The sequence below is a fragment of the Plecotus auritus genome (genome assembly GCF_963455305.1).
Source record: "Plecotus auritus genome assembly, chromosome: 8".
Taxonomy (NCBI): Eukaryota; Metazoa; Chordata; class Mammalia; order Chiroptera; family Vespertilionidae; genus Plecotus; species Plecotus auritus.
This window is the reverse complement of record NC_137782.1, coordinates 156,604,506-156,624,059: the sequence shown is the minus strand read 5'-3', so window position 1 is coordinate 156,624,059 and position 19,554 is coordinate 156,604,506. Positions and strand designations below refer to the sequence as shown.

The following is a 19,554-nucleotide window of genomic DNA, read 5'->3' as shown; positions in this document are numbered from 1 at the left end:
CATTAGACAGCCCTTGCTTGCCAGTTCTGGGCCGTGAGTGAGTTACTGTCCTATCAGGCTTCCCTTTGGGAAGTTGTATTTTCCCTGGTGGGAGAGTCAAGATCAGTGCTAAGCTACTTTCTCAAGCTTCTAACACTGACCCATGGTAAAACTAAGTGTATGTATACGTGCAGAAGTCAAGCAGTCTAATTTCAGTCCAGATTCTGGAAGGGTTTAACCTTGATTTTTCCATCTATCACTGGAGAGTGGATGCTGGGGGAAACTGGCTCTGTGGTGTGTGCTCACAGATGTCTCTAGCTCTGGATCTTCTCATTTCAATGATACTCCATGGGCTCATCTCTTTCCTATTTAAAAGAAATGGGGGCGTGTAATAATAAAAATATAGCCTACATTCTAAATTGCATTTTAGCATGGCTGGTGGGCCCAGGCGTTTGCTGTCTGGAGTGAGGGAAGCACAGCAGCTTTAGACTCTCTCCCACAGCCAAGCGCCCCCTGCTCAGACATTCTAGTGAGAAGAGCAATAGTTTTTGCAGCCTGCTCCACAGAATTGTAGTGGGAACTTGCAGATTAAGTCTGAAAGCCAAAAGCACAACAACAAGATATATGGGTGATGTCATTAGGTTATGCAGCCAATATGATTGTTTAGAAAGAAATTAGTTGCTAGGACAAATAAAAAATATTTACACTGAATAAAAAAGATTACTTTAGGCAGAATTCTTTCTGGGCCATTTGCTGATGCTTTTGAGGATTTTAGTGTCAACATCGATATCAGGAATTATCACAACTGGGTTAGTAGTTGAGAAATGAGTTTGTGTGTGAGACTTCAGCTGAGCAAAGCTAAGAGATATATGTTTTAAATCCCAATTCATTTTGTAAGCACACTGGCTGCTATTGGTACTGAAGACATTTTATGGAGCAGCTCAACATCTGGATGCCAGATGTTCTGGAGTACATGCCTTTTGAAAAATTTTTTTACATGACCCCTTTTATGGAAAATAATTTTTCCCTCAAGTCTGAAGATAACTTATTTTCATATTCTGTGTAAAGCTTGTCTTAGATGCACAATGCTTTCTCTCTATTCAAACTACTGAGATTCTATCCTATATAATAAAAGGGTAATATGCAAATCAACCAAATGGCGCAACGACTATGATGCGCACTGACCACCAGGGGGCAGACTGTCAACACAGGAGCAGACTCTCAACGCAGGAGCTGGCCCCTGGTGGTCAGTGCTCTCCTACAGGGGAGCACCGCTCAGCCACAAGCCAGGCTGCAGCCGTGGTGGCAGGAGCCTCTCCCACCTCCGCAGCAGTGCTAAGGATATCTGACTGCGGCTTAGGCCCAAGTTGTCAGTCAGACACCCCCTGAGGGCTCCTGGACTGCTAAAGGGTGAAGACTGGGCTGAGGGGGACCACCCCCTCCAGTGCACGAATGTTGTGCACCAGGCCTCTAGTATCATGTAACTTTATATATTCTCATTGAGAATATTTATAATTAAAAAATAAAAAAAAATTTAGCTTGGTTGGTGTGGGTCAGTGGTTGAGCATCGATATATGAACCAGGAGGTCATGGTTCGATTTCCGGTCAGGGCACATGCCCGGGTTGTGGGCTTGATCCTCAGTGTGAGGCGTGCAGGAGGCAGCTGAACAATGAGTCTCTCTCATCATTGATGTTTCTATCTCTCTCTCCCTCTCCTTTCCTCTCTGAAATAAATAAAAAAAATATTTTTAAAAAATTTAAAAATTTTTTAAAAGAAGGAAAGAATAGTTTATTAGTTACAGTTTAGACATATTTACTGATAGCCAATTGTAAACAAAGTCCAATACTGAGAATTGTGGAGAATAACAAAAATGAGATATAAATGATGATTTCAACAAGGTTATAAACATTTTTTTTTTTTAATATGAAAAGACAACTTCTCAACCTATAATAGAAAAAGGCAAGGTACTGTGTATTTGTGCTATTTAGGCCAAAGTCCACCTCACTACCCTCACTACAGAAAGCAGAAAGTGGATAGCTGGAGAATTATGTTTTTATTTGGCTTTTGCAGGGTTGGCTGTAGAGTCACTGTTCTCCACCCTGGTTCAGTTCTCTCCCCGGAAGCTTCCTGCCAGTTTTTTGAAGGTCCTTGCCCACATGCCATGTCACATTAGTTAGGGCAGGAGGCCACACAAGACTTGGCGAGGCTAGAAAATTGTGTTTCCCTGGGAGAACAATAATCTCCCTTTCTTTTCCAGTTATTACGTTATTTGCTTATCACCTCAAGGTCCATTCCCACTGATGTTAATTGTGGAACAGATTGCTGGTTATGTGGATGGTGAGTTTGTCACTTGACTTTAAAAAAATCCTTTAAGGCAACTTACAAAGATGTATATATTTCAAAATAAAATAAATGGAACCCAGTGAGAAAAATGAGGCAAAGGGAAAATAAAGGCAGGAAAGGGCAATGAAACAGTGATGAACTCACCCATAGATTTTTAAAAGACCCTTCTAGTGTTTGAGGTGGAATTTCTTTTGTATCTGATACTTTTTTTGTCATTTACCATGTTGCTCATAAGGTCTAAGATAACCAGGAGAAATGGATTTATTTTTACCAGAACGTGCAGTGGGTCTGGACCTTCCTTGCGTGCAGAAGGAAAGCTACTTGATAGTCACTGTGGTTCAGAGTTGCTTATTGATTCTTAGAGTGGGCAGGACCTCAGATATCCCTACCCATCCCCTTGTTGTGGGACTCTCTATCCTGAGCAGGTGAGCACCAGTATCCTTTGTTAGTGTTCATTATATTGTGAAGTACCTGTTGGACTTGAGGCACCTGCTATACACTGAGGACCTAAGGAGCTACCACGCGCCGTGCTTGCCTCAAAGAGCTTAGAGTGGAAGTGGAGACCTGTAGGTCCCTGGTATATGTTTTCTCAAACATGCCTTCTTAGCCTCCTAGAGAATTGAAAGTGGACTTTCATACATATTGAACTGGATCTCTATCTCCTGACATGAGGAAATGTTCATGTTAGATTAAGTGAGAAGAGCAGGATTTTGTTCCTATAAAAACACATCCCTCTGCCAATCTATGAGTTTGTGCTAATATATGTTTGTGTGAAAAAAAAAGAGAAGATATACATCAGACTATTAACAATACTATTAACAATTTGCAGGGAGAATATTGGGGGAGAGGGAGAAGATTAGCTTTTCTTTATACAGCCTTGCTATTCATTCAATAAGCATGTATTGCATTGTTAACTTGAAAGGCCTATAAGCAACTTAAAACATACTGAACAAATGAAACCTGCCTTGATCTGAAATTTTGTTATTTTTTGTTTTGATCAGCATATCATGCAGAGAATTCAGAGACTTCAAGCTGACTGGGTCTTGGAAGTAGACACCTTCTTGAGTCAGACACCTTATGGGTATCGGTCTTTCTCAAATATCGTCAGCACCCTCAATCCCACTGCTAAACGACACTTGGTACTTGCCTGTCACTACGACTCCAAGTATTTTCCCCATTGGGACTACAGGGTGTTTGTGGGAGCCACCGATTCAGCCGTGCCGTGTGCGATGATGTTGGAACTAGCTCGTGCCTTAGACAAGCAACTCCTTTCCTTGCAGGTATTTGTTTCCCTCTCGTAGATTCTTGGCATAAAACACATGAGCAGTAACGCAGAGTGAATTCGAGAATCCTTGGGGGGAGTGAGAAGGCCATTTAGAAATGTTAACTTTCAGTACATTTTGTATTAATTGTTTGCAAAATGGTATGGGTTTGAGTGAATATTAATTGGAAGATTACATTATTTGAAATGTCAACCATGGGCAATAAACCTAAGATACGTGAATTCATTAATTGGCACCTGATTTCTTAGTTTTGAATACACATTAAATTAAGGGCAACGTTTCTTTGTGAAAAATTAAGGAGGCGGAAGATCGATACAGGTATATGTCTGAGAACTCTGTTTATTTCTTCTTGTTTATGGAGCCACGGACATCACAACCTTCTGATCTGAGAGATGGTGGCCCTCAAGAGTGAGTAATTCAGACATATCAAGATGAAAAGCATGAAGCAGAAATGCATTATTGTTATTATCTGTGGATCTCGGCTCAATTTTATGTAGCATAGTAGAGCTTTTGTTATGTTCTCAGCTCAGAATACTTCTGGGGCTCTCAGATGTTATTTCAGTCCCTGTGTTCTTAAGGGTATATTGGGGAAAAGTGCTAAATTAGATGAAGACATTTTGTTCAGATAGCACTCATAACCAAGTAAACACAACGAAGCAAAAACAAAAAACTTTGTTCGCAGGCAACGGATGCCTCTTTCTCCCCTCAGAGCTTTATGAAGGGGCCGGCCTCGGGTACAATGTGGGTAAAGAAGTAAAATGTTTATCTTGTAATGGAAGTAATAGAGATATTTGGTTCTATTTTTGCTGGATATGCTGCACTTGAAAAAAGCAAGAATTGTTTATAACCTCTTGGTATCCTTTTCGCTGTTTTTTGTTTTGTTTTGTTTTCTGAACCTTCTATGATGTCTTTATCCTGTGCTCTACCCTGCTTTTAACTAGCAACTCTTCCCCAGCAATTGGGTGAGGGAGTTCTGAAGCTGATGTAACAGTTTGATTTCTCATGTTTGCATTCTAGAGTAAGGACATGAAATGAAATGGATGTGACGTAAAGACACAGGTTGTGTAGTGGCTGTGCTTTCTGTGGGGGGAGCCCCTTTACCTTTTGCATGTACCTCATACCTGCTTTTGGTAGAAAGAGCTGAATGAGTTGTTGGGTAGGGATCCCCATGAAAAAACACACACTCTCTTAATTATCCTTACTAATAGAGGTAAACAGTGACAGTTTTTTAAAAGGCCTAGTTTTGGGTACAAGCATTGAGAGTATCAGATTTATTCTCCCAGTTGGATTTTAATTTAAACTGTAGGAAGGAGTTATTTTAAGTTCTTCAGCTGTCACGGATTGGGTAGGTGGTGATGGAATGTGACCTGGGAGAGGTCTGGATTATTGTCCCAACTCTTTGCAGCCCTCCCCCCTCTAGTAATAAGATTATAACCATACATTCACATCTTTTGCCTTATAACTTTGTTGTGTTCCTTCCTCCTCCCCCAATGGCAGGTTGTACCTTGTCATTCTTTACCTCTGGACTTAGGTATTTGACTTGTCTTGGCCAATAGAATGCTTGTAGATGTGACACAAGCAGAGGCTAGAAGTGTGCTTGTGCAATTGGGCTTGCTCCCTCGTGCCTTTGCCATCACCAGGAAAAAGGTGTGCCCTGGCTAGCCTGCCAGCCCCTGGAGGATAGGAGACACATGGAGCAAAGCCAACCTTGATGACTTTGGTGAAGCAAGGCTCCTGATCCAGCCCAAACCGGCCTAGATCAGTTGTCCCCAGCTGACCTACAGACCCAGGAGGATACATGAGTGTTGTTTTAAGCCATTGAGTTTAGGGTGTTTTTTTCACACCTTATTATTGAGATAGCCTTGGGTGGGGAAAGAGTTCAGATAACTCACCAACTATGTTGACACTGGTAATTAGGCATCTGTCATATTGCCACCAAGAAGGATTGCAAGAGCTTCACAAATCAGACTACACAGAGAGCTTCACAAATCAGACTACACAGATAGTGAGGGAGGCAGAAGTGGGGGTGGGGGGAGCTGGGAAGGAGAGTGTTGTTAAATCTAAGGAGCACTTAGATATGTAGGTTCCCACCCCACACCTGGAAGATAGGTGAGTACCCCATCTGTATTCTTGCGGGAGATGACAGAATATTTTTCTAGAGAAACGGAACCAGGAAGGTTCTGGACATGGAGACACCAGATGTAAAGGAGGGTAGTAGTGAGGTGCCTCATAGAAATCAAGGAGGTTAGGTGAAAGTCCCACATTGGACAGAGGTCTGCAGCCTTTTCCCCACTTCTAGCATGAAAAAGCCGGCAGCCAGCTTGTACCCAGAGACAGGAACCTGGAGGACCCTTCTCTGGAGCCTATGAACCACCTCAGTGCAAACCCCGATTGGGCACGAGGTCACCCTGCAGGGAAGCCAACCTAATCAGTGTTATAGCGCCTTATTCTTTATCTGAATGAACACAAAGGATGACCAGACATTTGAGGACAGTCTCCGACATGAAAGCAAGCAAGCAAAACAAATAATTCAAATTGAAAAATGAACTGGTAGGACATAAAGCACAAGTAGCAGAAGAGGACTTAAAGGACACAGTTTCTAATGTCCTTAGATAAGAGGAGAAGGGATATCTCTGACAGATTAAGGAAACATCAGAATCAGTTTGGGAGCACATCCCCCAGCACTTTAGTGAGGTGGAGAGTGCAAAGGGTTGTATATTTCCCCCTGCCATGTTCAGCTGCACAAGTGCAGGCACGAAGGAAGCAGAGAGTGGACTTGAGGTCATGTGTTTGCTATTTGAGTTTGACCATCGCAGAGAGAGGCAAGGGAGTGGAGCGTGTTTTCAAGGGAGTGATTATAATGATTGACTCTGGAATTTAAGCTGAATATGGAGTGAAGTGAGGACATCATGCGGGTGAAGGACTCGGAAAAGATAAATGATTCAGTAGATTAGGGATTGCAGTTGGGTTGCAGATTCTGGGAGTTGGGGGACTAATCTAGAAAGCGAGAGTTGTCAGACAGTGGAAAGTAAAACATTCATCAGAACCCTACTCACACTTCTGATTTCTCCTGAAAACCATCTCTTGCGTGAAGTCTTCCTTGACACCTCAACGATTCAACCCCTCATTCTATCCATTCCCAGATGAGTTTTACTTTACATTTGTGACCCTTGGCACGTTTTGCCATGTTCATGTATTTGGTTTATCTTTCCTAACCCAACTAAAGTGTACGCTCCTGCAGGGGAGAGGCTGTAATGATTGCTCTTTGTGTCCCGGTTGCATTTCTAGGGCAGGTCCTCGAACCTTGACTCAAAAAAAAAAAAAAAAAAAAAAAAAAGCAGGCACACCATGGATGAGATGGATGAGTAGCCAAATAGATTTGCAGTTGTTCAGGTTGGGTTTCCTGGGACGCACACTCTAACTTGGAGGTTAGGATGTAGGTCATGTCTTAGGGAGTGGCCTTGACTCAACAGCTGTGGCAGGGAGGGGAGAGCAATGGGATCAGGCAGAGGGAGAAGTCAGGCTGTCTTGCAGGTACAATAGCGTCAGCCAATCTCTGGGGATCTCTGGAGGTGGCAGAGCCTTTCAAAGTTCTCTGAAGAGTTAGAGAAAATGCATAACTTCTATTTTCATGGGGAGTGGGAGATGGTGAGATTTACATGGGGATGTGATGATTTTCAGGGACGAAGTGGTGCCAAATAAATGGTGGCATAGTTTCACTCACTGTGTTATCGTCCCTTTCTTGGTGGCTTAGCTGTCTTCTCTCCAGTTATCTTTTCACTGTTCTTTTTACCAGAACGTTTCAGACTCCAAGCTGGATCTGTCACTCCAGCTGATTTTCTTTGACGGGGAAGAGGCTTTTCTTCACTGGTCTCCTCAAGACTCTCTGTATGGGTCTCGGCACTTAGCTGCAAAGATGGCATCGACCCCACACCCACCTGGCGCGAGAAACACCAACCAGCTGCACAGCATGGTTAGTCTGGGAAGTATCCATGGTGCTGCGGCTGCTGGTGCTGCCTCAAAGGCAGCCAAAGCTAAAGCCAATTAAAGACCTAAAAATGCCCCGGCATCCTTGGAGCAGAGTGTTTATAATAGAGCATTCCTTGGCAGGCGTTTGGGTTTTTGAGGAATCCCAGAGCTAAAAAGAATGATTCTGGGTTAGCAGTTATGTCTGAGCTTAATTAAAATATTTCACTGAAATGATATGAACATTTACAGAGTAAGTTTTAAAAATTTAATGTTATTGATTTAAGTTTTCAAAAATGTAAAAACACTTTAATTAAAAGGCTGTAAAACATCCGATTAAGGAGACATCAGATTCAGTTTGGTCCAATGGGATTGCATTCCCTTGGTACTGCATGGAGGTGGAGAGAGCACCCCTTCTTTGAGCCCTGAGGCCTGAGGAGGTGGGGGTCTTGGGAAATGGAGTTAGAGTGGGTCATGGTATGAGGATGGGAGTGAAGAATTTCCTCAGTGGTTTCAAAGTGTTATAATGACTCTGACTGTGTATATGACATTTTGATGTGCTGATTTTGATGTGGTATTTTTGATGTTGGGGTGGAGACATTTTGATGCTGCCTTAAAACCCTGCTCTTACTACCAAGCAATGGGTGCAACACACGACCCCATTTTCATCCTCAATCCTGGTCCCCCGCCACCCCCCCGTCCCTCACCCTGTCCTTGAATTCTTTCCCTATTCTAATTCTCTTCCTATATTTGACCTTCACTCAGGCTTGAGTCCTCACTAATCCCAGCTTGGGACCTCATGCCTTTTTTGAGTCTTCATTCTTCCCCGTGCCTTCGTGCATCCCTGACCTTCATCCTATCTGTGAACTGAAAGCCTATTTCTAACCACTCTACTTGTCCCAGTCCTTTGCCCTGTCACTTACCTTCTCCCTCTGAGTCCACATGGCCAGGTTAAATGTCCTCTATGATTCTGACATATCCCATGTGGGCATTCTCTCCATCCTATGGTCCATTGGCAGCTCATAATGGATCAGGGGAATATGGTCAGCACCTCATTCGGTCCCTTGAACCCAAATGGCTAAAAAGGATTCAGAGGAGGAGGAGAGACCGGGCTGATCAGTAGGAAGAACAGTTATTTATCATTCCAATCGCTTCTCGGCCTTTTGGCTAAGATCAAGTGTATCATTCCAAATATACGAATCCATAATATAATTAAGACCATTCCTCCTCCACCCCCCAGAAACAAACTCTTATTAGCTTATCTAACCATGTAAATACATTCTGATTTCAACCAAGCCTATTTCCCCCAATGAATATATTTAATCATCATTCATGAGTTAATAGATACTATGTCTTTAGAATGGTAGACTCTGCAAATATTTACCTACCATGTGTCAGGATTTACACTAGATATTTATCCACACATGACCTCACTCATATAAATCAGTTCTTAAAGCAGGGTTAGGTGGGGGAGGTGTGTGTGTGTGTGTGTGTGTGTGTGTGGTCTTCAGGGAGTCCTTAAGCCTGCTGATGTTTTATGGCTCAAACAAGTTAAGGAACACTGGTTTAATTGTAGAGTACATAATCAGAAGGGATTTTTAAAGATCAGCAAGTTTGAGCTTCTGGTTTATAGAAAAGGACCTGGAGAGCCAGAGACATCAGGTCCTGTAGCTCCTGGTCAAGGAATTTTTCTTATATGCTACTTTGGGGAATAGATAGTTACTAAGTGTTCTCTTATAGGTGGTTATGTCATTATAGACAAAGAATAAAATGGCGAATTAGAATGCAATAGAAGATCAAAGGCTTGGACTCCCATCTGAAAATCAAGTTAAATGTATTCTTTTTAAATCTATGAAATACTTATTCAAATGTCCTCTTTCTAATTTATTTTCAGTATTCCAGACACAAAGAATCTATACATTGCCATTTAATGGCAAAGCAAGATTTAATACATTTGCCAAAAGTATTAGCTTACAACGCTATTAAATCTTTTGTTTATACTAGTATAGCTCCCTAGATTATTCTCAATTGTTAATATGCTTATAGTTTTGATACATTTTTTACATTGATGAGTATGAAATGTGTTTTTAGTGACAATGATTAAACAATATTTTTTCTCCCTTAGGATTTATTGGTCTTATTAGATTTAATTGGCGCTCCAAATCCAACATTTCCCAATTTTTTCCCAAACTCTGCCCGATGGTTTGATAGACTTCAAGCAATTGGTAAGCACCAATGTTATTAAAACTAGGTTTCTTCCTCCTGATAAACACTACATTTTAAAATTCAAAATTTAAGATTTAAGTGTATGATTTGAATATATATTATACTTTACTGGCTTTTTCTCTTGCTTTGTGGATTAATTGTTCCTATTCATCTCTTTTAGTAGGCCCACTTTATTTTCCTGCATGAAACTGCATTTTGATATCCTATATAATAAAGGGCTAATATGCAAATCGACCGAACGGCAGAATGACCGGTTGCTATGACACACACTGACCACCAGGGGGCAGATGCTCAATGCAGGAGCTAACCCCTGGTGGTCAGTGTGTTCCCACAGGGGGAGCACCGCTCAGCCAGAAGCCCTGAGCGAGGATCATGGCTGGTGAGTGCAGCAGTGGTGGCGGGAGCCTCTCCCGCCTCCACAGCAGCACTAAGGATGTCTGACTGCCAGCTCAGGCCCACTCCCTGTGGGAAGCTGTCAGTCAGACATCCCCTGAGGACTCCCGGACTGCGAGAGGTCACAGGCTGGGCTGAGAGACGCCCCCGAGTGCATGAATTTCATGTACCGGGCTTCTAGTGAAAACATAAAATAGTACATTTCACATTAGCATATCCTTAGAAATGGTTTGAAAATATTTTCCCAGAGTCCTGTTTGAAACATATGGAATACATTTTTAGGAAAATTTTACTAAGCAAAGCATGTTGGCTAATGATGAATGTTGTCCTTATAATGATACCAGAAAATATTCTTTAGTTTTTCTTTACTTTCCATCCCTGTCTTTGTCATGTTCTACTTTCTGCCTTAACCAGACATGATTTTCCTTTAAATCTAGTACAACCTCTGCCTATTTTCCAAAAGAGAAAGAGATCGAGATGCAAGAGGAAGCCAAGATCCTTCAAGAGAAGGTTTAGTGTCAAATCAATGAGAGTAGACGAGGCCAGACCAGGTCAGGCCAGGCAAAGAAACAAAGGTATCTATGGCTCAAGAGAGAGGCTTTGGGGCTTAGAGAAGGAAAAGGAGAATAACTCATTTCCTTCATACCTCAACTCTTCCCTTCTCCCAACACAAACATCCCTCCCCTGTTCCCCCACACAACAAAAACACCAACTGACCACAGGGAAAGATGAAAATGAGATAGACCTTTATTACAGAATCTGGACCAGGAGGCCTGTTTTTGAGGCAATAACTTCAGGCTAGGAATTTCTTATTAGCCACACAACTTTTTTTTCTACAATATATTTTTACTAGAGGCCCGGTGCACAAAAATTCGTGCACTTGTGAGGGGGGGTCCCTCAGCCCAGCCTGTGCCCTCTCGTAGTCTGGGACCCCTTGTGGGATATCCACCTGCCAGCTTAGGTCTGCTTCCTGGGGGATCAGGCCTTAACTGGCCATCAGACATCCCTCTGGCAGCACAGGAGCCCTTGGGGGATGTCTGACTGACGGCTTAGGCCCACTCCCCACAGTTGGACATCCTTAGCGCTGCCGAAGAGGCGGGAGAGGCTCCTGCCACCCGCTGCGCTTGCAGCCGTCAGCCTGGCTTGCAGCTGAGCAGAGCTCCTCCTGTGGGAGCACACTGACCACCAAGGGACAGCTCCTGTGTTGAGTGTCTGCCCCCTGGTGGTCAGTGCACATCATAGTGACAGGTCATTCCCAGTAGTTCCTCCATTAGGGTCAATTTGCATATTATCCTTTTATTATACAGGATTGATTTCAGAGAGGAAGGGAAAAGGAGAGAGAGAGAGAGAGAAACATCAACGATGAGAGAGAATCACTGATAGGCTGCCTCTTGCACACCCCCTACCAGGGATTGAGCCTGCAACCCTGGCATGTGCCTTGACCAGGAATGGAATCATGACTTCCTGGTTCACAGGTTGATGCTCAACCACTGAGCCACACCAGCCAGGCAGCTCCATGGAGCGGGATAGAGTAGTTTTAATTTTAAGTAGTGGGAAAAGCATTGCAATCTCAACTCGGTTTTGCCATGAGTTCAGAATTTGCCATTAGGCAGATTTAGAACATTACAAGAGGAACTTTTGCCTGAACCTTAGATACTTTTCTTTGGCAAATTTTAATTTCTAGTTTGAAAGAATTGCTTTTGTGGTATTATTAATATAAGCGTCTTGGGCCTCTCTTAGCATGTTTTCTTTACTTCGATGGTAGCCTCAAAAAATTGGGTTTGGCCATTTTTCAATGATTTTCTGCACTTTTCTTATTTCCTCTACCAGAATGAATTTATAGCACTAACTTGCACCTTAATGGTTTTTAACCCATTGTGCTGCCCCCTCCTAGCGGTACTTACTGTACTTCAAACCATATCTAATTGCATAAGGAAAAGTTATATCCTAAGATGAAAGAATTGTAAGTGTCAATTAATGGATTGTGAATATTGTTTGGTGGTGCTTCCTAACATATTACATATGTTCCTAAATATCTCCATCTTGCTAAAACATCACATATGCCTGCTTACCACTTGGTCTAGTAGTTTTAAACTTTAAATTTAGCAATTAAAAACACACACCCAGCTATCCTGATGAGTTTCATTCGATTGTCTTATACTTTTCTTGTGATCTCTTATCATTTTGTAACGAAGAACTCATGTTATATGTAACCATGTAACATAACACATGGGTTCTATGTTACAAGATGACGAGTGATGGAATGCAGGCCAATGGTTCTCAAACTAGAGTGTGCGTTACCTGGAGGGTTTGTTACAACGCACATTGCTGGGCTCCGTCCCTAGCGTTTCTGATTCTGTGAGTCTGAAGTGGGTCCAGATAATTTACATTTCTAACGAGTTGCCAGGTGATTCTGATACCCCTGGTTGGAGACCACACTTTTTTTTAAAAATGATTTTATTTGTTTTGTTTAGTTTTTAATATATTTTATTGATTTTTTTTAACAGAGAAGAAGGAAGAGGGATAGAGAGTTAGAAACATCGATGAGAGAGAAACATCCATCAGCTGCCTCCTGCACACCCCCTACTAGGGATGTGCCCGCAACCAAGGTACATGCCCTTGACCGGAATCGAACCTGGGACCCTTGAGTCCGCAGGCGGATGCTCTATCTACTGAGCCAAACGGTTAGGGCGAGACCACACTTTGAGTACCACTGATGCAGGTCGTAGAAGGTAACCCTTTTCCATAAAGTGGCCACTCAGTAAACTTCATCCTTATTCTGTTTGAGTATTACCCTCCCAAGCCCCACATCTCTTAAAGTATTCTTCATACAGGATCTCAGATCTATGAGTATCTATGTTGTTTTCTCCCCATTTTTTTTTCCTGTTTTTCTCATTCTTCATCTCTCCATTCTTCTAGAGTTTCACCTCTAAGAAGGTTCTCACCTGTAAAGCTACAGCCACATGTGACCCTTCTCATCCCCAAACTACTCCAAAATGTACACACCCATGTACAGCACAGATGTTTATTGACATATGTTCACAGCCGCATGTTTTAAAAGCAATGGTCACATGTGCTAAGATTTCACACTCCTTATGTATTCTGCATATTGATCAGATAAAAACAGATATTCATCTACTGTCTAATTGTCATCTGCAGAACATGAGCTCCATGCATTAGGTTTGCTCAAGGCTCATTCTTTGGAGAGGCGGTATTTCCAGAATCATGGTTTTGGAGGAGTGATTCAGGATGACCATCTCCCATTTTTAAGAAGAGGTAATAATGTGTGTGTATATGTATGTGTGCATGCACATGTGCATTTTTAACCTATTGTATTAATTGTATTTTACGTGCTTTTGCAACAATCTAGAAGGATAAGGAATCATTAGATTTAATGAATTGAACAATTAAGTCATCCACCAATCATCTTATGGCTTCTATTTTTTTCATGAAAGTCACTCGAGATCCTTGACACCTTTATATTTTTTTCCTGCAGCTAGGATATTTATGAAAGCTCATGTTCCATTGACCTGCCTTCACTTTTATAGAGTTAGGTTGTATTCTTACACTTTGTGTAACTCTGATGTTTACTAATTAATAAGGAAGTCATATCCTTGATGTCAATGGTGAGAGTTTAAATAAAACAAGGACTCTTTTTTTAAAAAAATATATTTTTTATTGATTTCAGAGAGGAAGGGAGAGGGAAAGAGAGAAACATCATTGATGAGAGAGAATCATTGATCAGCTGCCTCCTGCATGTCCCCTTCTGGGGACTGAGCCCGCAACCCCAGGCATGTGCCCTTGACCAGAATCAAGCCCATGACCCTTCAGTTGCAGACCAATGCTTTATGCACTGAGCCAAACCGGCTAGGGCAAACCCAAGGACTCTTGCAGGAGCCTCCCAATTGGTCTCTAGTGTTGGCTCTTGCTTCCCTATTCTTCTTCTTTTTTAAATAAATCCTTATTGTTCAGATTATTACAGTTGTTCCTCTTTTTTCCCCCCATAGCTCCCCTCCACCTGGTTACCACCCCACCCTCTGCCCTTACCCTCCCCACTGTCCTCATCCATAGGTGTACAATTTTTGTCCAGTCTCTTCCCGCACCCCCCACACCCTCTTCCCTCTGAGAATTGTCAGTCCACTCCCTTTATATGCCCCTGATTCTATTATATTCACCAGTTTATTCTGTTCATCAGATTTTTTATTCATTTGATTTTCAATTCACTTGTTGATAGATATGTATTTGTTGTTCATAATTTTTATCTTTACCTTCTTCTTCTTCTTCTTCTTCTTCTTCTTCTTCTTCTTCTTCTTCTTCTTCTTCTTCTTCTTCTTCTTCTTCTTCTTCTTCTTCTTCTTCCTCTTATTCTTAAAGAATACCTTTCAGCATTTCATATAATACTGGTTTGGTGGTGATAAACTCCTTTAGCTTTTTCTTATCTGTGAAGCTCTTTATCTGACCTTCAATTCTGAATGATAGCTTAGCTGGGTAGAGTAATCTTGGTTTTAGGTTCTTGCTATTCATCATTTTGAATATTTCTTGCTACTCCCTCTAACCTGCATAGTTTCTGTTGAGAAATCAGCTGACAGTCGTATGGGTGCTCCCTTGTAGGTAACTAACTGTTTTTCTCTTGCTGCTTTTAAGATTCTCTCTTTGTCTTTTGCTCTTGGCATTTTAATTATGATGTGTCTTGGTGTGGTCCTCTTTGGATTCCTTTTGTTTGGCGTTCTGTGTGCTTCCTGGACTTGTAAGTCTATTTCTTTCACCAGGTAGGGAAAGTATTCTGTCATTATTTCTTCAAATAGGTTTTCAATATCTTGCTCTCTCTCTTCTTCTGTCACTCCCATAATTTGGATGTTGGTATGCTTGAAGTTGTCCCAGAGGCTCCTTACACTATCTTCATATTTTTGGATTCTTTTTTCTTTTTGTTTTTCTGGTTGGGTGTTTTTTGCTTCTTTGTATTTCAAATCTTTGACTTGATTCTTGGGATCCTCTAGTCTGCTATTGGATCTCTGCATATTATTCTTATTTTCAGTCAGTGTATGCTTAATTTCTAGTTAGTCCCTTTTCATATCCTTGAGAGTCTCACTAAATTTCTCAGAGGTTTCTAGAAGATTCTTGAGTAACCTTATAACCATGGTTTTGAACTCTATATCCAGTATTTTGCTTTCCTCCATTTCTGTCATTTGTGACCTGTTTCTTTGTCTCCACATTTTGGCTGCTTCCCTGTGTTGACAGAGTGGCTTTGTGTGGTAGGTGTCCTATAGTGGCTCAGCCTCCCTAAGTACCTGAGGTGGACACTCTTAGTGCACCCCTTTGTGGGCTGTGTGCACAGTCTTGTAGTTAAGCCTTAATTGTTGTTGGTATCACTGGGGGGAATTAACCTCCAGGCCAATTGGCAGTGAGGATCAGTTGTGTCTATGATGGGAGAACTTCTGTGCTGGAGACACCCTTATGGGGCAAGACTTGCTTCAGTGGGGCTTTGGCACTCACTGATTCTGCCCCCTGAGTGTGTCTCTTATGGATCTGAAGAGTTGTAATCTGGATGGTCTCACTCTGACCACTGGGTTCACTGGCTCTTGGATCTCCAAGGAGGTGCAAAGTCAGCCACTGCCTGAGGTCACCCAGCAGGAACTACAGAGAGATCTGCAGATTCCTCCTCATTGTTTGGGGTTTGGAGGTGCCCAGATGAGGCCCAGCTGTGAAGCAATGCAAGCTGCTGTGGAGCCTTGGGCCTTCTTTTGGAAGTTCTGGGGCTCTCTGACCCAGCTGCATTTTTTAGGTAATTTTAGATTGTAAAAGGCCAGGCCATTCATATGCAAAAGCCTCTGCACACAGCTTGGGTGGGGCGGGGTCTCAGGGAATCACCAGGGTGGAGCAAACAGCAATGGCTGACCATCAGCCCTGCCCTGAAGAGGCCCCGGATTTCTGTGTCCCGCAGCACCGTGCAGGAACAATGATCGCTGCAAGCACCTAGAGAAAAGCTGCCCTCATGTTCCAGCCCAATGCCACAGTCCAGTTTCTCCCTGTATGAGTCTGGGTCCCCAGAGTCTCGCCTAGAACTGAAGTTCAGAGCAGTTGGGAGCTTGTGTCTCCCTCCCGATTGAAAAAGACAACAGTGTACCCATTTGCTAGCCCCTTTCGCACGTACCTCCATACCTCCGCACTTCATTTCTGCACCTCTGCACCTCCTCCGAGTCTCAGCGTGATTTTCTCTTTCCTTCTAGTTGTAGAATTTCCACTCAGCCAGCCTTCCCGTGGTTCTGGATGATGTCCGTTTTGTCTTTTAGTTGTAGTTTTGAAGTGGTTGTGCGAGGCAAGTTCAGGTGTTTACCTATGCCGCCATCTTGGTTTCTCCCTCCCTATTCTTTACATAGGAATGAGAGTTATCTTTTAAAAATGTAAATAAAATTATGTTCCTTTTCTGCTTTAAAGCTCTAGTGGCTTGCTATCATGTAGAATAAGACCAAAAGTCTTTACCATGACCTGCAAGGGCCTCCGTTTTCTGACTCTGTTCTCCCTCTCTAACATTACCTGCTACGTCTGCCTCCAATCAGTATTACTTCAATCCAGCCACACGGGGCTGCTCGCTGTTCCTCAAGCAGGCCAAGCTCACTCCTACCCCAGGGCCTTTGCACTTACTACTACTGTTGCCTAGAATACTTCTCCCCAGACTTTTGCACAACTTGCTTTTCCTTTGTTGTATGTCTCTATTTATTTGTTAGCTTCTCACAGAGGCCTTTCCTGACTTTAAATACCTTCTTCTTGGCTCTGCTGTCTGCCTCTAATTCTCTATTTCCTCACTTTATTTTATTGTTCTTTATAAGCCATATCACTTTCTAAAATTATTTTTTATATTTTCTTATTTGATTCTTTCTCTACTGGAATGTAAGCACCATATGACCAGGGCTTTGCCTTTTAACTGATGAAACCTCAACTTCTAGAATAGGGGCTGGTATATAGTAGGTGCTTTCTAATTACTTACTGAATTAATTAACATTTGTTTAATTAATGAATGACTTTGGAGTACAAGGGTAAGATATAAGGGAGTACACAGAATATGATGAATAACCTACTGTCTTTATATGGATGGGACAGAGCTCCCACTCAGACTTCTGCTTGCCAAATTACACTTTCTAGTTTAAATATGCACTTCATTACAAGTTGGTTCTTTCTTATTAGGTGTTCCAATTTTGCATCTGATAGCATCTCCTTTCCCTGAAGTCTGGCATACGATGGATGACAATGAAGAAAATTTGGATGAAGCAACCATTGACAATCTAAACAAAATTATACAAGTCTTTGTGTTAGAATATTTGCATTTGTAATATTCTCATTTAATTCATGGTAATTGTATCTAGTATTGAATTCAAAAGTCAAGGTACAATTTAAAATAATCTGATTCCAGACAAATACTGTGTGGAAACTTCTATCCCAGATACTCGTTCTGTAGGTAGATTTGAATATGTGATTAATAAATCCTAGGTTTATGTCATTTCCTAAACTTCTTGTTAATTTTTATCTGGAGATAAAAAAGGGAAGTATAAGGAAAATAGAAAATATGTATCTTTAAGGGATTCCTTCAGCTAAGAAACTATGAAGCTAAATCAAATTCATATAATCAGTATCAGGCTCTTATAAATTATACTTAAATATTATTGGTGATGTGCAATAGGTAGCCTAAGTTTTATGTTTTTTTTTTTCTTTTTTTATACTTGGGAATTCATTGCATATAATACAAAACAGAGATGTAGTTTGAAGATTCTTGAATTTCTTTGAGAAATCTTTATTTCCTGGAAATTAAATCAGAATAAAATGCCATGTTGTGAATTTCTATTTTTTTTTGTAGATAAATGAAAAATTTTAGAATTTAAAGTATAGTTCAACTTATAGAGTTTTACAAATTTAACGTTTTTTATTTAAAAATAATATAGTCAGGAACAACAAATTGACAATGGAAAAAGAAGGAAACTATAATGCCATTATATTAATGGAATCTCCATTCAATCTTTAGTTCTTCCTCATACATTTTTAATGCAGATTTTAAAAATGTAGTTATAATCAAACTATGTCTATAACACTTTTATCCTTTTTATTCTGTTCAATTATATAATTACTAGACATTTATTTGCTGTTTTGATCTTGGATTGAGATGAGGACAGAAAAAGAATGTTGAGTGTGACCTCCAGAGTCAATATGAAGGTAACAGAGTAGTGGCACAGTAGTTATGATAATTTTTGCATGGGTAACTTATATGCTATTTACATTTGGTTAATTTCTTTTAGCATTTTTTTTTCCAGCTGATTCACGGAAGCAAAATTTTGGGCTACAAACACATAGGAATTCATGGATTTTTCTTTAGTTATAGGAAACAATGATCTAGAAATACAAACTTGATCAGTTAAACAATTAAGAAACTGATCCTGCCATGTAGATGAAGTTAGGTGGGCCTCTGCTCCATATGCTCCCTGTTCTGAGCAGACAATCAGCAAATACTCATTGAATCAATGTGCTGGGCCAGGTAGGGCTGGAGACAGACCTGCTGAGTAGGGAAGCAATGGCAGCTTTAAGTTCAATGACAAAGGAAGTCACTGGAAAAGGAATTTACTTTCCAGGTAAAAAAATGGGTAAATGTATTTTTACCTATATAATTATATAAAAGAATAGTCAGAATTATACAATCATATATGTACATGCATAACTATCTGTAATTTTGTGTTTATAAATTTTACAGAATTAGTTTTTCTAGGATTTCTTTTTATTTTTAGGATTTCTTTTTATTTTACACATTTGCTTCTGAAATTATGTAAATGTCATGCCTTTGTAAGTTAAATAATATTATGAGCTAACACTGAGTACTGTCTATGTCAGACAGAGTCATAGTGCTTTATATGTTTTTACCAACTTACTCCTCACGACAATCCTAAGGGGCAGGTGGTATTATTAACCCTATTTTATGACGCTCAGGGTAGCTGAATGTCTTCTTCAAGATCACACAGCGAGTAAGTGGCAACGGTGGGATTTGAACCCAAGGAATCTGGCTCTAATGCTCATGCTTTGAACCACTGTAGAGTGCTTCCTTTTCACATGAAAACAACTTTGCGGAATATTCTCAATGCCAAGTGCAAAACAACAGTTGTACCTTGACGTTACTATAGGTCACTCACTCATTCTGGGAGAGCATTCGCAAAGCACTGTTGCCATGATTCAGCTGACAACATTAGGCTTTGGAGGCGTTCAGGATTGTTTTTCTGCCGCAGCAAAGGCTGCTTTCACGTCAGCATGAGTAAAACAGAAATCCACATGAGTGCTTCCAGGGCTAAAGGACCTAAGCCACGAAGCAGGATTAGGGGAGACTGAGTT

General features: G+C 41.2%; 1 protein-coding gene across 3 annotated transcripts in view; it reads left to right on the top strand.

Annotated features, from left to right (window-relative positions):
* The window catches only part of QPCT (glutaminyl-peptide cyclotransferase), a 50,787-nt gene extending 31,741 nt beyond the window's left edge, over positions 1 to 19,046 (top strand). For all 3 annotated transcript variants that reach the window (XM_080685200.1, XM_080685199.1, XM_080685201.1), the window contains exons 3-7: positions 3,325 to 3,603; positions 7,403 to 7,579; positions 9,698 to 9,797; positions 13,351 to 13,467; positions 17,374 to 19,046. In XM_080685200.1, the coding sequence (XP_080541326.1) occupies positions 3,325 to 3,603; positions 7,403 to 7,579; positions 9,698 to 9,797; positions 13,351 to 13,467; positions 17,374 to 17,519 (819 nt within the window). In that variant the 3' untranslated portion in view covers positions 17,520 to 19,046. The remainder of the gene's footprint in view (positions 1 to 3,324; positions 3,604 to 7,402; positions 7,580 to 9,697; positions 9,798 to 13,350; positions 13,468 to 17,373) is intronic.
* The last annotated feature ends 508 nt before the right edge of the window (positions 19,047 to 19,554 follow it).